This window comes from Sciurus vulgaris, assembly GCF_902686455.1.
Source record: "Sciurus vulgaris genome assembly, chromosome: 15".
Classification (NCBI taxonomy): domain Eukaryota; kingdom Metazoa; phylum Chordata; class Mammalia; order Rodentia; family Sciuridae; genus Sciurus; species Sciurus vulgaris.
The window spans coordinates 53,936,586-53,953,557 of NC_136476.1; the positions used below are offsets into that span (position 1 = coordinate 53,936,586).

Genomic DNA, 16,972 nt, shown 5'->3' on the forward strand with positions numbered 1-16,972 from the left:
CCAATGTGTGTAAAGGGACAAAACTGGGCCTGGAAGGGGCCCAGCAGGCATAAGCTCAATGCCACTTGTACTTTTTTCTTTTTTAATTTAAATTTTATTTTTTATTTTTACAGACTGCATTTAGATTCATTGTACATAAATGGGGTACAACTTTTCATTTCTATGGTTATACACAATATAGATTTACACCATTCATGTAATCATATATATACATAGGGTAATACTGTCTGTCTCATTCTACTATCTTTTCTTCTCCCACTCCCTCCCATCCTATTTTCCTCTACACCATCCAAAGTCCTTCATTCTCTCCCACTCCACCCCACCCCACTAAGTATCATCATCCACTTAAGAGAAAACATTTGGCCTTTGGTTTTTTGGGTTTGGCCTATTTCACTTAGCATGATATTTTCCAGCTTCATCCATTTACCAGCAAAGGCCATAATTTTATTCTTCTTTATGGCTGAGTAATATTTCATTGTGTATATATACCACAGTTTCTTTATCCGTTCATCAATTGAAGGGCATCTTGGTTGGTTCCACAATCTAGCTATTGTGAATTGAGTAGCTACGAATATTGATGTGGTTGCATCACTGTAGTATGCTGATATTAAGTCCTTTGAGTATAAGCTGAGGAGTGGGATAGCTGAATCAAAATGTGAGTCCATTCCAAGTTTTCTGAGGAATCTCCATACTGCTTTCCAGAGTGGCTGCACCAATTTGCAACTCCACCAGCAGTGTATGGTACTTTGTTTTTTTTTTTTAAGGTGCCGTTCAGTGGAACTAGATCTCAACCAGGCACATATGGAGGATACTCCAAAAAGAAAAGGAACCAAAGTGTTTGGGAGCCTTGAAAGGGGGTTGGATAAGGTTATCACTGTACTTACCAGGAGCAAAAGGAAGGGCTCTGCCAAAGATGGGCCAAGAAGGTTAAAGGTAAGTGGATTGGAATTCTTTTATATGGATTTCAGAAGATGACTGCTTTTTGTTGTTATTTTTTATTTTTAAGAAAAGTGATGAATGAACTGATTGGTGTTTTTAATTTACTTACTCATTCCCCTGAATTTTGGAGCACTTACTATATGCCGGTTCCTATGCAGTGGTCTTTGGGAATGCAGAGGTAAATCAGTTAAATTCTTTCAAAGAGCAAATCAGTACAATTCAAATATTCAAGATTGAATGGAGGGCTTAATCACAGAGGCAATGTGGACATAGGGAGGCATGAGGAATGAAGAGCTGCCTTAAGGGTGGGGACTTGAGCTTAATTGTTGTTATCTCTGGCACACAGATGAGTCCTTGCCACACAAGTACCTTTGTAGACCCTTACAAAATGTTAGCATGTGTGGGAAGTTGATTTGAACTTTGAGTGTCACATGTGTGAGGAAAATAATGAGTAACAGGTCAGGAAGGAAGACTAGGAGGTCCTAAAGCCTTAGAGGTTTGGATCTTATTTGATAGAGGTAGTACACATTAAAATGGGTTAATCTGTCAGTGCGAACAATATATTTAGTAGGAAAGGAAAGGAAAAAATAAACTGTTACCCTCTTGGATTCTCTCTGAGCATTTATTCAAACATCACATGAATGGTGTTTCTGTTTGATGGAAGGGAAGGAAGTAAGAGCTAAAGGAATGAAGAAGTCACAGTACATGCCCTTGAGGAGCACATAGAGTGGCAGGGAAAACAGGCTAGAAAGCTGCTCTGGCACCCTGGGCACAGTGCTGTAATAAATATATTCCAAGAGGGTGGGACCCCAGGGAGGGAGAATATGATTATGATTTGGGAACTGGGTCTGTGTTTAGCTTTTGTATCAAGACTTTGAGCAATTTTGTGTGGTTTAGGGAAAGGAAAATGCTGAGCAATTGGGCAGAAAGGTACTTCAAAAGAGAATGTTCTGTGATCCCATGTATGCCCTATCTCAAAATGGAAGATAGGATTTGCCAATTAGTATTGGTTGTTGTCTTGTCAAACTTAAAGTGCACTGGGAAGTTTTATGTAGTGTACGACTATTTATTCACTAGGCATATTTTATCCTTTTATTCTGGGATTTCTTTAATTGGAGACAGGAAGTATTTCAAACTCTTAACATTGGGATTAAGAAAAACATGAAATAAATAAAATTAAAGAAATCTGTCCAACTACATGTGTTATTGAGAAGCTAAGCAGATATCAAATATTAATGAGCAATGTTCTAAAACTTCACCTATGTGTATTTTTGGAACCTGACTGCATTTTTCAATGGGAACTGCTGTGGTGTTAGTTGGTATTCCAGGTAGTCCCCTGGTACTTTCCCCATGTGGAGAAAAACCACAAGATTGAAGATCAGAAGACCTGGGTTCTAGCAAAAGTTTGGTATTGTATAGCTTGGACAAGTACTTTTATCATGAATTTCTTCAGTTTCTTCATTTGTGCAATCTAGAGATAATGCCTACCCCAGCAACCTCATAGAGCTGAGCTTTACAAACAAGCTGGATGTGGCATTGCATACGGGATGCTTTATTAATATAACATATCATTCCAATGTTAAGGATCATCATTGTTGAACATTTCGATCCCAGTGTAGCAGAACCATAGCCTTAAATGCAAGCCTAAGATCTGAAACTTGATCTAACTTTGCATTTTTAACTCTTTAATGCTTTCTGTTTTTGCAGAACTGAAGGACTTGCTTTAGGAAATTAATCTCATTATTTCCACTAGCTTTTTATAATTTAAAAAATCATAAACTTACAGAAAGGTTCTAAGAACAGTAGAACAATTAGTTTTAGTTTTTAAGATAGCAAGTCATAAGCCCATTTTTAGGAAGCGATCTATTAAAAAATCTCAAATATAAAGAGATAAATTGGGATTATTCTTTATTTTATAAAAGCAATATTTAAATTGTGATTTGGAAATGTTTGGTTTGTTACCATCCTAATAGAACTAATTTAGTTTGATGATGAGCCCTGGATTGGGAGCTAGAAGATAGAGGGTCCCATCTGGATTGTGCTGCTTGCTCATTTTATAACTTGAAGCTGAGGTCCCCAAACTCTAACCATTGAACACTTGGCTTTACAATATTTGCTTTATTGATATATCATCTGTACTATTATTGATCTGATATTTTGTTTATGTTGATCCTCTTTTTTGGGGGGGTGGGGAGGGTACCAGGAATTGAACTCAGTGGCACTTGACCTCTGAGCCATATCTCCAGTCCTATTTTTGTATTTTATTTAGAGACAGGGTCTCACTGAGTTGCTTAGCACCTCACTTTTGCTGAGGCTGTCTTTGAACTTGTGATCCTTCTTCCTCAGCATCCTGAGCCGCTGGGATTATGGATGTGTACGCACCTGGCTTGATCTTTTTTAAAAAATAGATTTATACAGGTATTATTGACATATAATAAACTGTACATATTTGAAAAAGTACAATTAATGTGCTTTGGCATTATATTTATGTATGCCTATGAAATTTATCACAATCAAAACAACTTTTTTAAAAGTTAAATTTGCTTAAAAGGAAACTCATTTGTTTCTGTTAATTTTATATTTACAGATCAAATTGAAACAAATACAAAATATTAAAGTAAAAATATTTCTTCATGTGCCACCTGGAGTTTTCTTGTATATCTCCAGTGATAATTTATACCCCACTTTGGGAAACTCTATCTTAAATTTACATTTTTCTTTGGAGCATAGGTCTTAATTTTGAAAATTATGGAAGCTGGTTCCTTTCCTGCCTCAGCACTTTGTTATTTATAAAAATAACTAAAATCTCAAAAAGACCTAGGAAGTATGATTTGGGCAGTAAGGCAACTACTAGGAAGGTGTAGTTTTTGTTCTTCTCCAATACCTAGTAAAACAGAACCTACCATATGGTAGTATCCAATAAATCAAAAATAATTGTTTATTTATTTTTTGTGGTACTGGGGATTGAACCCAAGCATGTTCTACCAGACCTACATCCCCAGCCCTTTCTATTTTTTGTATTAAGATGGGGTCTTGTTAAGTTGTCCAGACTAGACTCAAACTTGTGATCCTCCTGCCTTCAACCTCCTGAAGAGCTGAGATTGGTTATAGGTGTGCATACTCCAATAAATAGTTGTTGAATAAATGGATGTATGAATATCAATTAAGAATGAAATATCTTAGAATTATCATCTCAATGAGAAAAAACATAACAACATTACTTTTTTAAAGGAGTACCTTTTTATTTTCTCATGGAATTATAGAATCAACTCCTAAAATTCTATAATAGTCTTTGAATATTCCAGAAAGAATTAAGGAAACATATCCAACTATATACAAGCAAACTTTCTAGGGCATTTGTTTCATATTCCCACAGTTTACATTTCAAGACTATATTAATGTCTCTATCTTGATATGAGAAGGTAGAAATAGGTACAGCTAAAACAGGTTAAGTTGATGCTATTAAATATTTATTTCTTAAAAAAAGATTGATAGGGCTGGGGATGGTGGTGAATGCCTATAATCCCAGCTATTCAAGAGCCTGATGCAGGATTGCAAATTTGAGATCAGCCTCAGAAACATAGTGAAACCTTGCTGGCGGGGAGGGAGAGAGGAGGAAGAAATTGGTAGAAGAGGAAGATGGAAGTATAGAGTGGAGTAACCTGGATATAGTTCCTAATAAACATTGTTTCTCCAAACTTTCCTAGTACCATCTTAATTGAATTAACCTAGAGCTGGCTGTCAGTTCTTCCAGTATTTTTCTTGAAATATTTCTGCTTGAAAAGGTATTATATTGAGGAATTTTGGATCTCTAGATTAGATAGGATGGTCTTGGGTCTGATGTAAAGATTTACTTCTTCTTCTTCTTCCTCTTTTTTTTTAAAGCTTCACTATAATGTGACTACGACCAGATTAGTGAATCCTGATCAACTCTTGAATGAAATAATGTCTATTCTTCCAAAGAAGCACGTTGACTATGTACAAAAGGGGTAAGAAGCACAATTAGAAACTGTTGCATTTATTACTGTGTTTATTAGACTTTAAAGAAATGTGAATTGATTCTCTCCCCATCTTACCATTTAAAAAAATATTTTTCCCATCATTTTTTGAAAAGCTTTTATGGTAATATCATTGTTCATAATTTATTCTTTTCTATTTGAAATATTAAGCACCCCTTTTTAAGTTAAACTTTTATTTTGGAATGAGAAGATCTGAACTTCCAGTTTTCTTTTAAGTTTTGTTTTCCTTTGATTCTCTATCCTACAATAATATTTACAAATTTTAATGTAAATTAATGAGACAATAATCAAGGATTTATAGAGAGTCCTCTTTATGACTGACTATCTCATAGGACTGGGTTTTCAGTACTTTAAGGAAGTTATTTCACTTAAACTTGTTTCTTGCTGTTGAGTAAACTGGCTCCTTGGTGATGATCTCATGGTCTGAATAGCCAGACCTCTTCTGATTATCCAAGATCTTCGTATTTCTAAGCAATTTTCCCTAATTTATGTCTCTAAAATGTTTTTAATAAAGTAGCTAAGTAGATCCACTGCATTAGTTAGTTTTGTATCCCCATGACAAATCTGACTTACAGAATCAGATTTCAGTCCATGGTCACCTGCCTCTATTGCTTTGGGCCTGAGGCAAGGCAGAATATCATGGGAAGGGCATGGAAGAGGAAATTAACTCACCTTATGGAAGCCAGGAAGGGGTGGGGGTAAGGATAGGGGCCAGGAACAAGATATAGTCTCCAAGGGCATGCCCCCAAAGGCTTAACTCCCTTCTAGGTCTCACCTCCTATAGTTCGCCCACCTTCCAGTAATGCCATCAAATTTTCCTCAGAACAAAAGAAACAATACAAAAAATTGACAAAATAAATAGTTGGTTCTTCGAAAAAATAAACAAAATTGATAAACCTTTAGCCACACTAACAAAGAGAAGACGAGAGAAAACCCAAATCACTAAAATTCGGAATGAACAAGGAAATATCACAACAGACAGGATTGAAATACGAAACATAATTAGAAGCTACTTTGAAAATCTATACTCCAACAAAATAGAAAATTTCGAAGACATCAACAGGTTTCTAGAGACATATGAATTGCCTAAACTGAACGAGGAGGACATACACAATTTAAATAGACCAATTTCAAGTACTGAAATAGAAGAAGTCATCAAAAGCCTACCAACAAAGAAAAGTCCGGGACCAGATGGGTTCTCAGCCGAGTTCTACAAAACCTTTAAAGGAGAGCTCATTCCAATACTTCTCAAAGTATTCCATAAAATAGAAGAGGAGGGAACCCTCCCAAACTCATTCTATGAAGCCAATATCACACTGATACCTAAAGACAGAGACTCATCAAGGAAAGAAAATTTCAGACCAATATCCTTAATGAACATCGACGCAAAGATTCTCAACAAAATTTTAGCAAATCGCATACAAAAACATATTAAAAAGATAGTGCACCATGATCAAGTGGGTTTCATCCCAGGGATGCAAGGTTGGTTCAACATCAGGAAATCAATAAATGTCATTCACCATATCAATAGACTTAAAGTTAAGAATCACATGATTATTTCAATAGATGCAGAAAAAGCATTTGATAAAATACAACACCCCTTCATGCTCAAAACACTAGAAAAAATAGGGATAGTGGGAACATTCCTTAACATTGTAAAGGCCATTTATGCTAAGCCCATGGCTAATATCATTCTAAATGGTGAAAAACTGAAAGCATTCCCCCTAAAAACTGGAACAAGGCAGGGATGCCCTCTTTCACCACTTCTATTCAACATCGTTCTTGAGACTCTAGCCAGAGCAATTAGACAGACCAAAGAAATTAAAGGGATACGAATTGGAAAAGAAGAACTCAAACTATCCCTGTTCGCTGATGACATGATTATATATTTAGAGGAACCTGGAAATTCTTAGAACTCATAAGTGAATTCAGTAAAGTAGCAGGTTACAAGATCAATGCTCATAAATTCAATGCATTTTTATACATAAGTGATGAATCTTCAGAAAGAGAAATTAGGAAAACTACCCCATTCACAATAGCCTCGAAAAAAATAAAATACTTGGGAATCAATCTCACAAAAGAGGTGAAAGACCTCTACAATGAGAACTATACAACACTAAAGAAAGAAATTAAAGAAATTAACACCTTAGAAGATGGAAAGATCTTCCAAGTTCTTGGATAGGAAGAATTAATATAGTCAAAATGGCCATACTACCTAAAGTGCTATACAAATTCAATGCAATTCCAATTAAAATCCCAATGACGTACCTTACAGAAATAGAGCAAGCAATTATGAAATTCATCTGGAAGAATAAGAAATCCAGAATAGCTGAAGAAATCCTTAGCAGGAAGAGTGCAATACCAGATCTTCAACTCTACTACAAAGCAATAGTAACAAAAACGGCATGGTATTGGTACCAAAATAGAAAGGTAGATCAATGGTACAGAATAGAGGACACGGACACAAACCCAAATAAATACAATTTTCTCATACTAGACAAAGGGGCCAAAAATATGCAATGGAGAAAAGATAGCCTCTTCAACAAATGGTGCTGGGAGAATTGGAAATCCATATGCAACAGAATGAAACTAAACCCATATCTCTCACCATGCACGAAACTAAACTCAAAATGGATTAAGGACCTCAGAATCAGACCAGAGACCCTGCAGATTATAGAAGTAAAAGTAGGTCCAGATCTTCAACATGTCGGCTTAGGACCAGCCTTCCTTAACAGGACTCCCATAGCACAAGAAATAAAAGCAAGAATCAATAACTGGGATAGATTCAAACTAAAAAGCTTTCTCTCAGCAAAGGAAACTATCAGCAATGCGAAGAAAGAGCCTACAGAGTGGGAGAATATCTTTGCCAATCATACTTCAGATAGAGCACTAATCTCCAGAATCTAAAGAATTCAAAAATCTCTACTCTAAGAATTCAAATAATCCAGTCGACAAATGGGCTAAGGAAATGAATAGACACTTCACAGAAGAAGATCTACAAGCAATCAACAAACATATGGAAAAATGTTCAACATCTCTAGTAATAAGAGAAATGCAAATCAAAACCACCCTAAGATTCCATCTCACCCCAATTAGAATGGCGATTATCAAGAATACGAGCAACAACAGGTGTTGGCGAGGATGTGGGGAGAAAGGTACACTCATACGTTGCTGGTGGGGCTGCAAATTAGTGCAGCCACTCTGGAAAGCAGTGTGGAGATTCCTTAGAAAACTTGGAATGGACCCTCCATTTGACCCAGCTATCCCACTCCTTGGCCTATACCCAAAGGACTTAAAATCAGCCTACTACAGAGATACAGCCACATCAATGTTCATAGCTGCTCAATTCACAATAGCCAGACTGTGGAACCAACATAGATGTCCTTCAGTTGATGAGTGGATAAAGAAACTGTGGTATATATATATACAATGGAATATTACTCAGCCATAAAGAATGATAAAATGATGGCATTTGCAGGCAAATGGATGAAATTGGAGAATATCATGCGAAGTGAGATAAGCCAATCTCAAAAAGCCAAAGGACGAATGATATCGCTAATAAGTGGAGGATGACACATAATGGGGGGAGGGAAGGGTTAGTGTTAGGGTTAGAGTTAGGGTTAGGGAGGGGGGCAAGTATGGAGGAAGGAAGCACTGTATAGAGGAAAAAGAGGGGTGGGAGGGGTGGGGGGAAGGGAAAAAATAACAATGAATCAAACAACATTACTCTATGTAAATTTATGATTACACAAATGATATGCCTTTATGCCATGTACAAACAGAAACAACATGTATCCCATTTGTTTACAAAAAAAAAAAAAAATAGTTGAATCGTAAGGACAGTTAAAAAATAGGTATTCAGCAATATAAAACTTTTTACAATTTGAGTTATTATCAGTTTTAAAATTGAAAAAAAAAATGTAGTTTAGCCATCAAACCTACACTTACTCTATGCGTAATATATTGTTTTGTATTATTATTAATTGTTATTTTATCAGTCATCTTTTGTTTACATCCTTGACCATATAAGATATATATCACAATAAAACTTTGCTAAATATTTTTCTCATGTTAAAAAAAAAAAATTTTTTCCTCAGAGCCCTCATGATCCAATCACTTCCAAAGCCCTTTATCACTTCTGAACATTGCTGCATTGTGGACCAAGCCTTCAAAGTGTGACCCTTTGGGGGACACTCCAGATCCAAACCATAACAGCTGCTAAAAGATTTATTAAAAACATGTAAATAGAATAATTACTATAGAGTAAGGTTTTAAAAGACAAACTTCTGCAAACATAGCTTTACTTTTTACTATTTGCAGATATTGGCAGACATTACTAGTGTGAACCTGGGTTTTCTTCTTTTGGACTCATTAAAACACATCTCTCTAACTTACTCTGTTCTTTTCATGCTTAGGGTCTTATCTGTGGTTCTAGAACCTCTGACTGAATCTCTGTCATAAGGCTTTGGTTGATCATTCCTTCAGCATGTGATCTGATGCTAACCAACTTCTTAGCTTCCTGAGCAACCAGATGGTCTCTTCCTTGACCCCTTTCTTTCCCTTTTTCTTTTTCATTGTTTTTCACCATCCTTGTGACAAAACAGAAAGAAAAATTTTTCATTGGTATGATATAATCTCTGTCATATTATATTACATTATCTTTCCAGTAAGGATGGATTGCTTTTCAACTAACTCATTTTGTGGTCCTTTTTTTTTTTTTTTTTTGAAATCAAGAACTTTATAGGGTGCTCCTTTTAGTATTTCTGATTTTGACTGCTTATTTTTAAGTGATCATGCAATTTCCCCAAAACACTTAACTAATGTAACCAGTAAGACAAAGAATGATAATTAGTGAAACCTCATAAAACATAACAGATTAAAAAGTGAAACAGTGCCCAGTTATAACTTTTAAATATTTAGGGAGCCTAAATTTAAAATATTGTTTTTATTGGAGATCAGTAAGACAAATAAAACTCTAAAATGCAGTGTAATTTAGACATAGTGTTATTTATATGAACTCACTTCATGCAACTTTAGAAGATCATTTCTATTTCTTAAAATGAATTTAAATCTTCACTTAAACTGAGCCTTTCTGTTGTCAGGGTCGATAATGTGGCAGTTATAACTCTAAGTGCCCTACGTTTCAACTGTGGGGATGTACATCTCCTTGGACTTTCTTTTCTGCTATAAAATATTGTAATGATCATTACCTCTTACTACCATTAGAAAATCCTCTAAAACACATGTTCTGATGGGTTGGTGGCTTCTGCTTCATTTATGTGAAAGACAGAAGTGTCTTAAGGTGCAGCTACATAAAATATTCTTAATCTTCCTTGTGTTTTGCTTTGTTGTAAACATTGTGGAAATGTTCTAGTGTTCCTGGATTATACTGTTGAAAGGATTGCTTGGAGAATGCCAGATTTCCTGAGCATGAGTGATATGCATAGCTATGAAAGAAGGGCTTTTCTTTGGAGCAAGGAAGAATTCTGGTAAAGCCTTTTCATCCTTTTCTTTCTTGGAATCTTCCTTTAGCTTCTGGGAAAACACCAGTCATACTCTATCACTAAAGCATGGATAGGCCGTTTGGAAACCATAAGCAGTAATACATCGCCTAATGTGAAATAATGGCTCGTTTTCCCCACCATCCTCTTAGAAGCTTAGGAATGTCTTGTATTATCCAAAATAGTCATGATTCTTCTACTAACTGGTATCTTATCTTGTTTTTCACAGCTATACACTGAAGTGTCAAACACAATCAGATTTTGGCAAAGTGACAATGCAGTTTGAACTAGAAGTGTGCCAGCTTCAAAAACCTGATGTGGTGGGCATCCGGAGGCAACGGCTTAAGGGTGATGCCTGGGTTTACAAGAGATTAGTGGAAGATATTCTGTCTAGCTGCAAGGTGTAGTTCAATGATTTCTATCCTGCTCTGACAAATGTGGGTGTGATACATAGAGACTAATGTGATTGATTTGATTCTAAAGTCCTTTGGAACTATCAACTAAAGAGTTGTCTTAAAGACCAATATAATACCTTTTAATTTTTAAACAAAAGGTATTATTTTGTGGATGAATTCAAGGCAAGTCTATCATTATCTGTTACTGTCTTTTTTAATCATGTGACTGTGTATATTAATAACTATTGACTTTTCTTGATTCACTTTTTTTTAAGAATTAAAAAGGCTTTTCATTTCATATTTATTATCAGTGCTTCATATAGTCTTAATTCACTTTCATATGTGAATATAAGCTATTATCTGTCTCCTTTTCATGTGAAATTTCTTTCTGAAACAAAACTGTTAATATAACGGAATTTTCTTCTTTATATTTCATTTTAATACAAATAAAATCTTGAATGGTTTCCTATTAAGTAGAGACTCTTTGGAGTGTGTTTTATCTGTTATCAAATATGCCTTGGGCAGAAAAACAGATAAGAATTCATTTGCATAATTTTTTTCCTGTCTCTGATTTAAGTAGGATTTATTGAGATCGTTAACCAAGTCACAGCTGTGGTTACCAGAGTTAAACAACACATTTAATATGTTGAATATAAGAGTATTGACTTCAGTAAGTATGTTCAGTCAACAATGATAAGTATCTAAACTATGAACCCCCATGAAATGTTACTTTATGGTAATTTCCCCAAGTCTCAATGTTAGCCCCAAATTTGTATTTTTATTTCACTTTATTGATCTCTAAAGGTCAGAATTCAAATTACATTTGTATAGATTTTACCAATTATACTCTTGGAGAAAAAATAGCACTATTTCTGATCAGTAGCAAGTGAGTGTTTTGTCATTTAATAGGTGCTTGTAAGCTTTGGGTCCTAGAGCTTAAGATGATACTGTCTGGTAAACTCAGGGAGTTTAGACTTAACTAGCAGGGGCAGATGTGTAGACCAGTTTTTATAGCATAGAGGAGATGATCTGAAGGTAGGAAAGATTTCTTGAAAGAAACAGCATTTATTCATGAAGGATATATAGGAGTTCACCAGAAAGAAAAGAGTGAGAGGACTATGTGTAAAGGCATGAAATTATAAAATGGCACTAAGTGTTTGGGGTAGAATTAGAAAGTGGTGCAGAGAGAAATAGCAGGAGATGAAGACAGAGAGTATAGCTGAAAATAAGTCATGAAGAAATTAGAATACTCTATAAACTTAAGTGCTTTGGCAAAGGAGAGCTATTTAATAAATAAAGGAGAGGGTTTAAGTTTTTTCATATCAGCTTTATTGTGAGAGAATTCACACACTGGAACACTGATCTCTTTAAAATGTGTACAATTCAATGGTTTTAGTATATTCATAGTTGTATAACTGTCATCACAATTTAATTTTGTAACGTTTTTATCCTAAACAAGAAACCACTGGTGATGGTCAGTCCCCTTTTTCCATCCCCTAGCACTGGCAACCACTAATTTACATTCTGTATGGATTCACTATTCTTGACATTTCATATAAATGGGATCATGGAATGTCTTGTCTCTGGAGTTTGGCACATTCTCTTTGTATCTTGCTCTTTTTTAAATATGTTTTTCTTTTTTAATGTGTATATTGGGCAATCCAGGGATGCTTTGCCACTGAGCTGCATCCCCAGTCCTTTTTAGTTTTTATTTTGAGACAAGGTCTCACTAAGTTGCCGAGGTTCTTGCTAAATTGCCAAGGCTGACCTTGAATTTGCAACCCTCCTGCCTTGGCCTCCTGGGTTTCTGGGATTAAAGGTGTGAGCCACCTCACTCAGCTGACTTTTTCTCTTAACATAAGGTTTTCAAGATTTATCATGTAGTATATAGTAGTACTTCATTCTGTTTTGTAGTTGAATAATATTCATTGTATGGATATATCACATTTTACCTACCCATTTATCAGCAGATGGATATTAAGTTGTTTACATCTTTTTGTTATGAATAATGTTGGTGTGAACATTTGTGTATTCTTTTGTGTGGACGTATATTTTCAATTCTCATGTATAGATACCTAGGAGTGAAATTCCTGGGTCATTTAACATTTAAGGAACCATATTGTTTTCAAAGCCATTGTACCATTTTATAATGCCACCATCAGAGTTCTCATTTTTCCACATTTTCTCCAACACTTTCTATGGTTCCTTTTTTATTTTAACCATTCTAGTGGGTGAGAAGTGGTATCTCATTGTGGGTTAGACTTGCTTTTCCCTAATGATTAAAGATGCTGAACATCTTTTCATGTGCTTATTAGCCATTGATATATCTTTTTTGAAGAAATGTTTATTCACATCCATTGCCCATTGTTATTGGGTTGTGTTTTTGTTGTTGAGTTGTAAGAGTTCTCTCTCTCTCTCTTTTTTTTTGGGTGCTGGGGATTGAACCCAGGGCCTTATGCTTACAAAGCAAGCACTCTACCGACTGAGCGATCTTCCCAGCCCCAAGAGTTCTTTAATCTAGATATAAGTCCTTTGTTAACTATATGATGATATATGAGACAATGATATGGTGGTAAATATATGCAAATATTTTTCCCATTCTGTGAGTTTTACAATTTTTTTCTTTTTTCTTTTTTTAACTTTCTTGATAGTATTTTTGAGGAACAAAAGTTTTAATTTTCTCAAGTCCATTTTTTTGTGAGACACAAGGTAAGGATCACTTTTAACTAAAGGATATGACCCAGTCTGAAACAACCTCAAAAATTTTTTACCACAAACATAATGCAAGCGAGTGCACATAATATAAATAAACACTTATACATTACTAGCTCATTTTGGCTTTGATTTGCATTTCCTTAATGACTTTGGGATCTATCTCTGTCTCTCTCTCTCCCCCTCTTTCTCAGATACACACGTACACACACATAAAATATTTTGTGTAAACACTTGGCCTTACTATAAGTGATTCTGTTTTTTTTTAAACATCTATTTGACAATTGTAATATTTAAATTGGAGTTTTAAGTACATTTACTTTAAAAATATTTTAGGGGAGATCAGGTTTATTGAGATGTAATTTACTTTTTTTAAGTGTACAGTTTGAGTTTTGACAAATCTATGTAGTTATGTAATTACTACCCAACTACATTGAGATTAGAGCATTTCTATTATCCCAAAAGTTCGATCTTGCTTTTTAGTCAGGCTTTCCACCTCCCAGACCCTGGCAATTGCTGAACAGCTTTCCTTTTCTATAGTTTTGTTTTTTTCCAGAGTGTTACATAAATAGCATCAGTCACCATATGGAATGTTTAGATATAGCTTCTTTCACTTAGTATCATGATTTTGAAATTTATTTATGTGGTTGCCTAGTTGTTAAAAGCTCATGATTTTTTGTTGTTGAATAATAAATAGTCCATTGGTTGGATATACCCATTGAATTCTCATAATTTGATAATCTAGAATGCTCTAAAATCTGAAACTCTGTGGCAACATATTAAGTACTCACAATGTTTTAGATTTCATGGTCTGGGAATGTTGGTCAGTGTGCTTGCCTCTTTTGTGAGACCTTGATTTCTGTCACTAGTACAGAAAAAAATAAAAATTTTTTTCCAGAGCATTTCAGGTTTTGGATTTTTTTTTTTTTTAAATTGGGATGCTTTAACTTGTAAAATCTATGCACATATTCCAACCCCGCGCCCCCTCCCCCAAATCTAAAAATCTGAAACATTTCTGGACTCCAAGCATTTTGGATAAAGGATCCTCAACCTTTTCCAAAATATGTCTGTTCACCAGGTGAAGGACTTCTGAGTTTACATTTTGGGGCTTTTAGGAAAAAGTCTGCTGTAATCATACATATACAGGTTTTGCTCTATGTATGTTTTCATTACATTTGGGTAAATATCTGGGTATGGAATTGCTGAATCTTGTGGTCAATGTATATTTGTATACAAAACTAAAATTACTTAAACATAAGATAAATAATACATACATTGAAACATTGTTTATAATAGGAAAAATCACAAATTAGCCAAATATGCATCAGCCATATTAGTTTAAAGGAATTCTGGCAGTGGTGTTTTATCTAGCTGTGATAAAGAATGAGGAATATTTTTACCAATGATACATAATTTCTGATATATATTATTTAATGGGAAGAACAAGGAGCAGAATAATGTCTATAGTATACTTGCATTTGTTTTTTAAAGGGATGAAAGATTATATGATGCACACATATATAGTAAAAAATGTAAATGCAAATATAAATGACTATATATACATGATTGTTTGCATGAATAGAGCTGGAGCAAAAGAAACCAATAATATTGGTTGCCTTAGAGTCACATGAAAAAGTTTTTGAGGAGGAAAAGTTTGTTTTGTCTCATGGTTTCCGTGGTTCAGTTTGTGGTCAGCTGACTCCATTCTCTGGGCCCAAGATGAGGCAGAACTTCATGGTAAAAAGGGGTGGTGGAGGAATGCTGTTCAGCTCATGGCAACCAGTATGCAGAGGAAAGGTAAAGGTGCCAGGTATAAAATACAAACTCCAGAGGCACACTCCTAGTGATCAGTGACCTAGTTCTTCTAGTCATGGCCCTCCTGCCTACAGTTATTGCCCATTACAGTGGTGTTTTCAAATTATTAATCCTTCAAATGGTTTAATCCACTGATTAGGTCACAGCTCTCATAATCTAATAATTTCACCCTGGTTATTGCTTCATTGTCTCCTGAACTTTTGGGCAATATTGCATATCAATACTAACATTTCTTCCCTGATCTCCAAAAGCTCATGCCCATTTTATAGTGCAAAATAGATTTAGCCCTTTTCCATGGGCCCCCATAATCAACTGTCCCAGCATGTCCAAAGATCCAAGTCCAAAGTCTCATCTGAGACTCAGGGCAATCTCTTAGCTATGAGCTCCTGTAAAGATCATATACCCAATACATAATGGCACAGAATAAGCATTTCCATTCCAGAAGTGAGAAATAAAGCTATGGAAAGAAAGGATGGGAACAAAAAAAAAAAAAAAACAAACAAACAAAAAAGGGACAAAATCCAGCTGGACAATCAAGTTCAATAGTTTCATGTCCAACATCTGAGATGCATCGTGGTAAGATGTGATCCTTACAAGGCTTGTGCAACCAAGTTCCTATGGCCTTGCTGGTTGCAGCCCATGTGTTCTCTTTAGACTGCCTCTGTCTGTAACCAATAGCTTTCCTCAGCACATTTCCACATTTATGGCATCTCTTAATTCAGGGGATCTCCATTAGCTTTAGCTTCATTCTCACAGCTTCACATTGCCCATTCAGGATGGGAATTCTAAACCTGCTACCCTTTACCTGGCCTCCCAGGCCTTCCTTTGAAATCTCAGCAGAAGCCTCCATGACCCACTACCTCCCAGCATACTGATTCCTGCAGAACCAGCACCATAGAGATGATGCCAAGGTCTGTCTCCAGATTGAGCAGTAATTGTACTCCCTTAGATGACAGCTGCAGGGGCCTTTGAGTGCCTGGGCAGCTCTACACAGTGAAATGAATTCTGGGGAAACAACTTCGTAGGCCCCTCTGTGTGAGCAGAGTGCCCTCATGTTCTCTTAAATGAGTTTTCACTTTTACACCCTTAAGCCTGCCATGGGTGTGGTCTTTCTGATTCCTGAGGTGACTTAAAGGCATCTTTCTTTTTGTCTTTGTGCAAAGTACTTAGTTTCTCTTTAGTAATGGTGATCTCTTCAACAATCACAACTTCCTTGACCTCAATTTTACATATTCTTCTCTGGCCAAATTACAGTTTTTTCAAATCTTTTCCTCTGCTGTCAGCTCTCAGTGTTCACAGTAAACCTAAATAAAAGCTGCCAGCAATACACATGCTACTGCCCAAATATTGTGCTGCTTTGAATTCTAGTTCATCACCTTTAAATTCGGCCTCACACAGTGTCTCAGGATATTGGCAAAACGTAGACAAGTCCTTGCCAGACTGTAAAATGAATGGCCTCTAGTCCATTTCCCAGTAGATTCCTTGTTCCCCTCTGAAACTTTATGTGCACAGTCTTTACTGTCTGCATTCCTGTGGGCATTCTGGTCTCTGAACTCTCACAAGAATCACCCATTAAGCTCTACTTATTCTA

General features: G+C 35.6%; 1 protein-coding gene across 3 annotated transcripts in view; it reads left to right on the forward strand.

Moving 5' to 3' along the window:
- Window positions 1-11,316, forward strand: part of MELK (maternal embryonic leucine zipper kinase) — an 84,259-nt gene extending 72,943 nt beyond the window's left edge. For all 3 annotated transcript variants that reach the window (XM_079113531.1, XM_079113532.1, XM_079113533.1), the window contains 3 exons: window positions 765-933; window positions 4,825-4,928; window positions 10,689-11,316. In XM_079113531.1, the coding sequence (XP_078969657.1) occupies window positions 765-933; window positions 4,825-4,928; window positions 10,689-10,866 (451 nt within the window). In that variant the 3' untranslated portion in view covers window positions 10,867-11,316. The remainder of the gene's footprint in view (window positions 1-764; window positions 934-4,824; window positions 4,929-10,688) is intronic.
- Window positions 11,317-16,972: the final 5,656 nt, after the last annotated feature.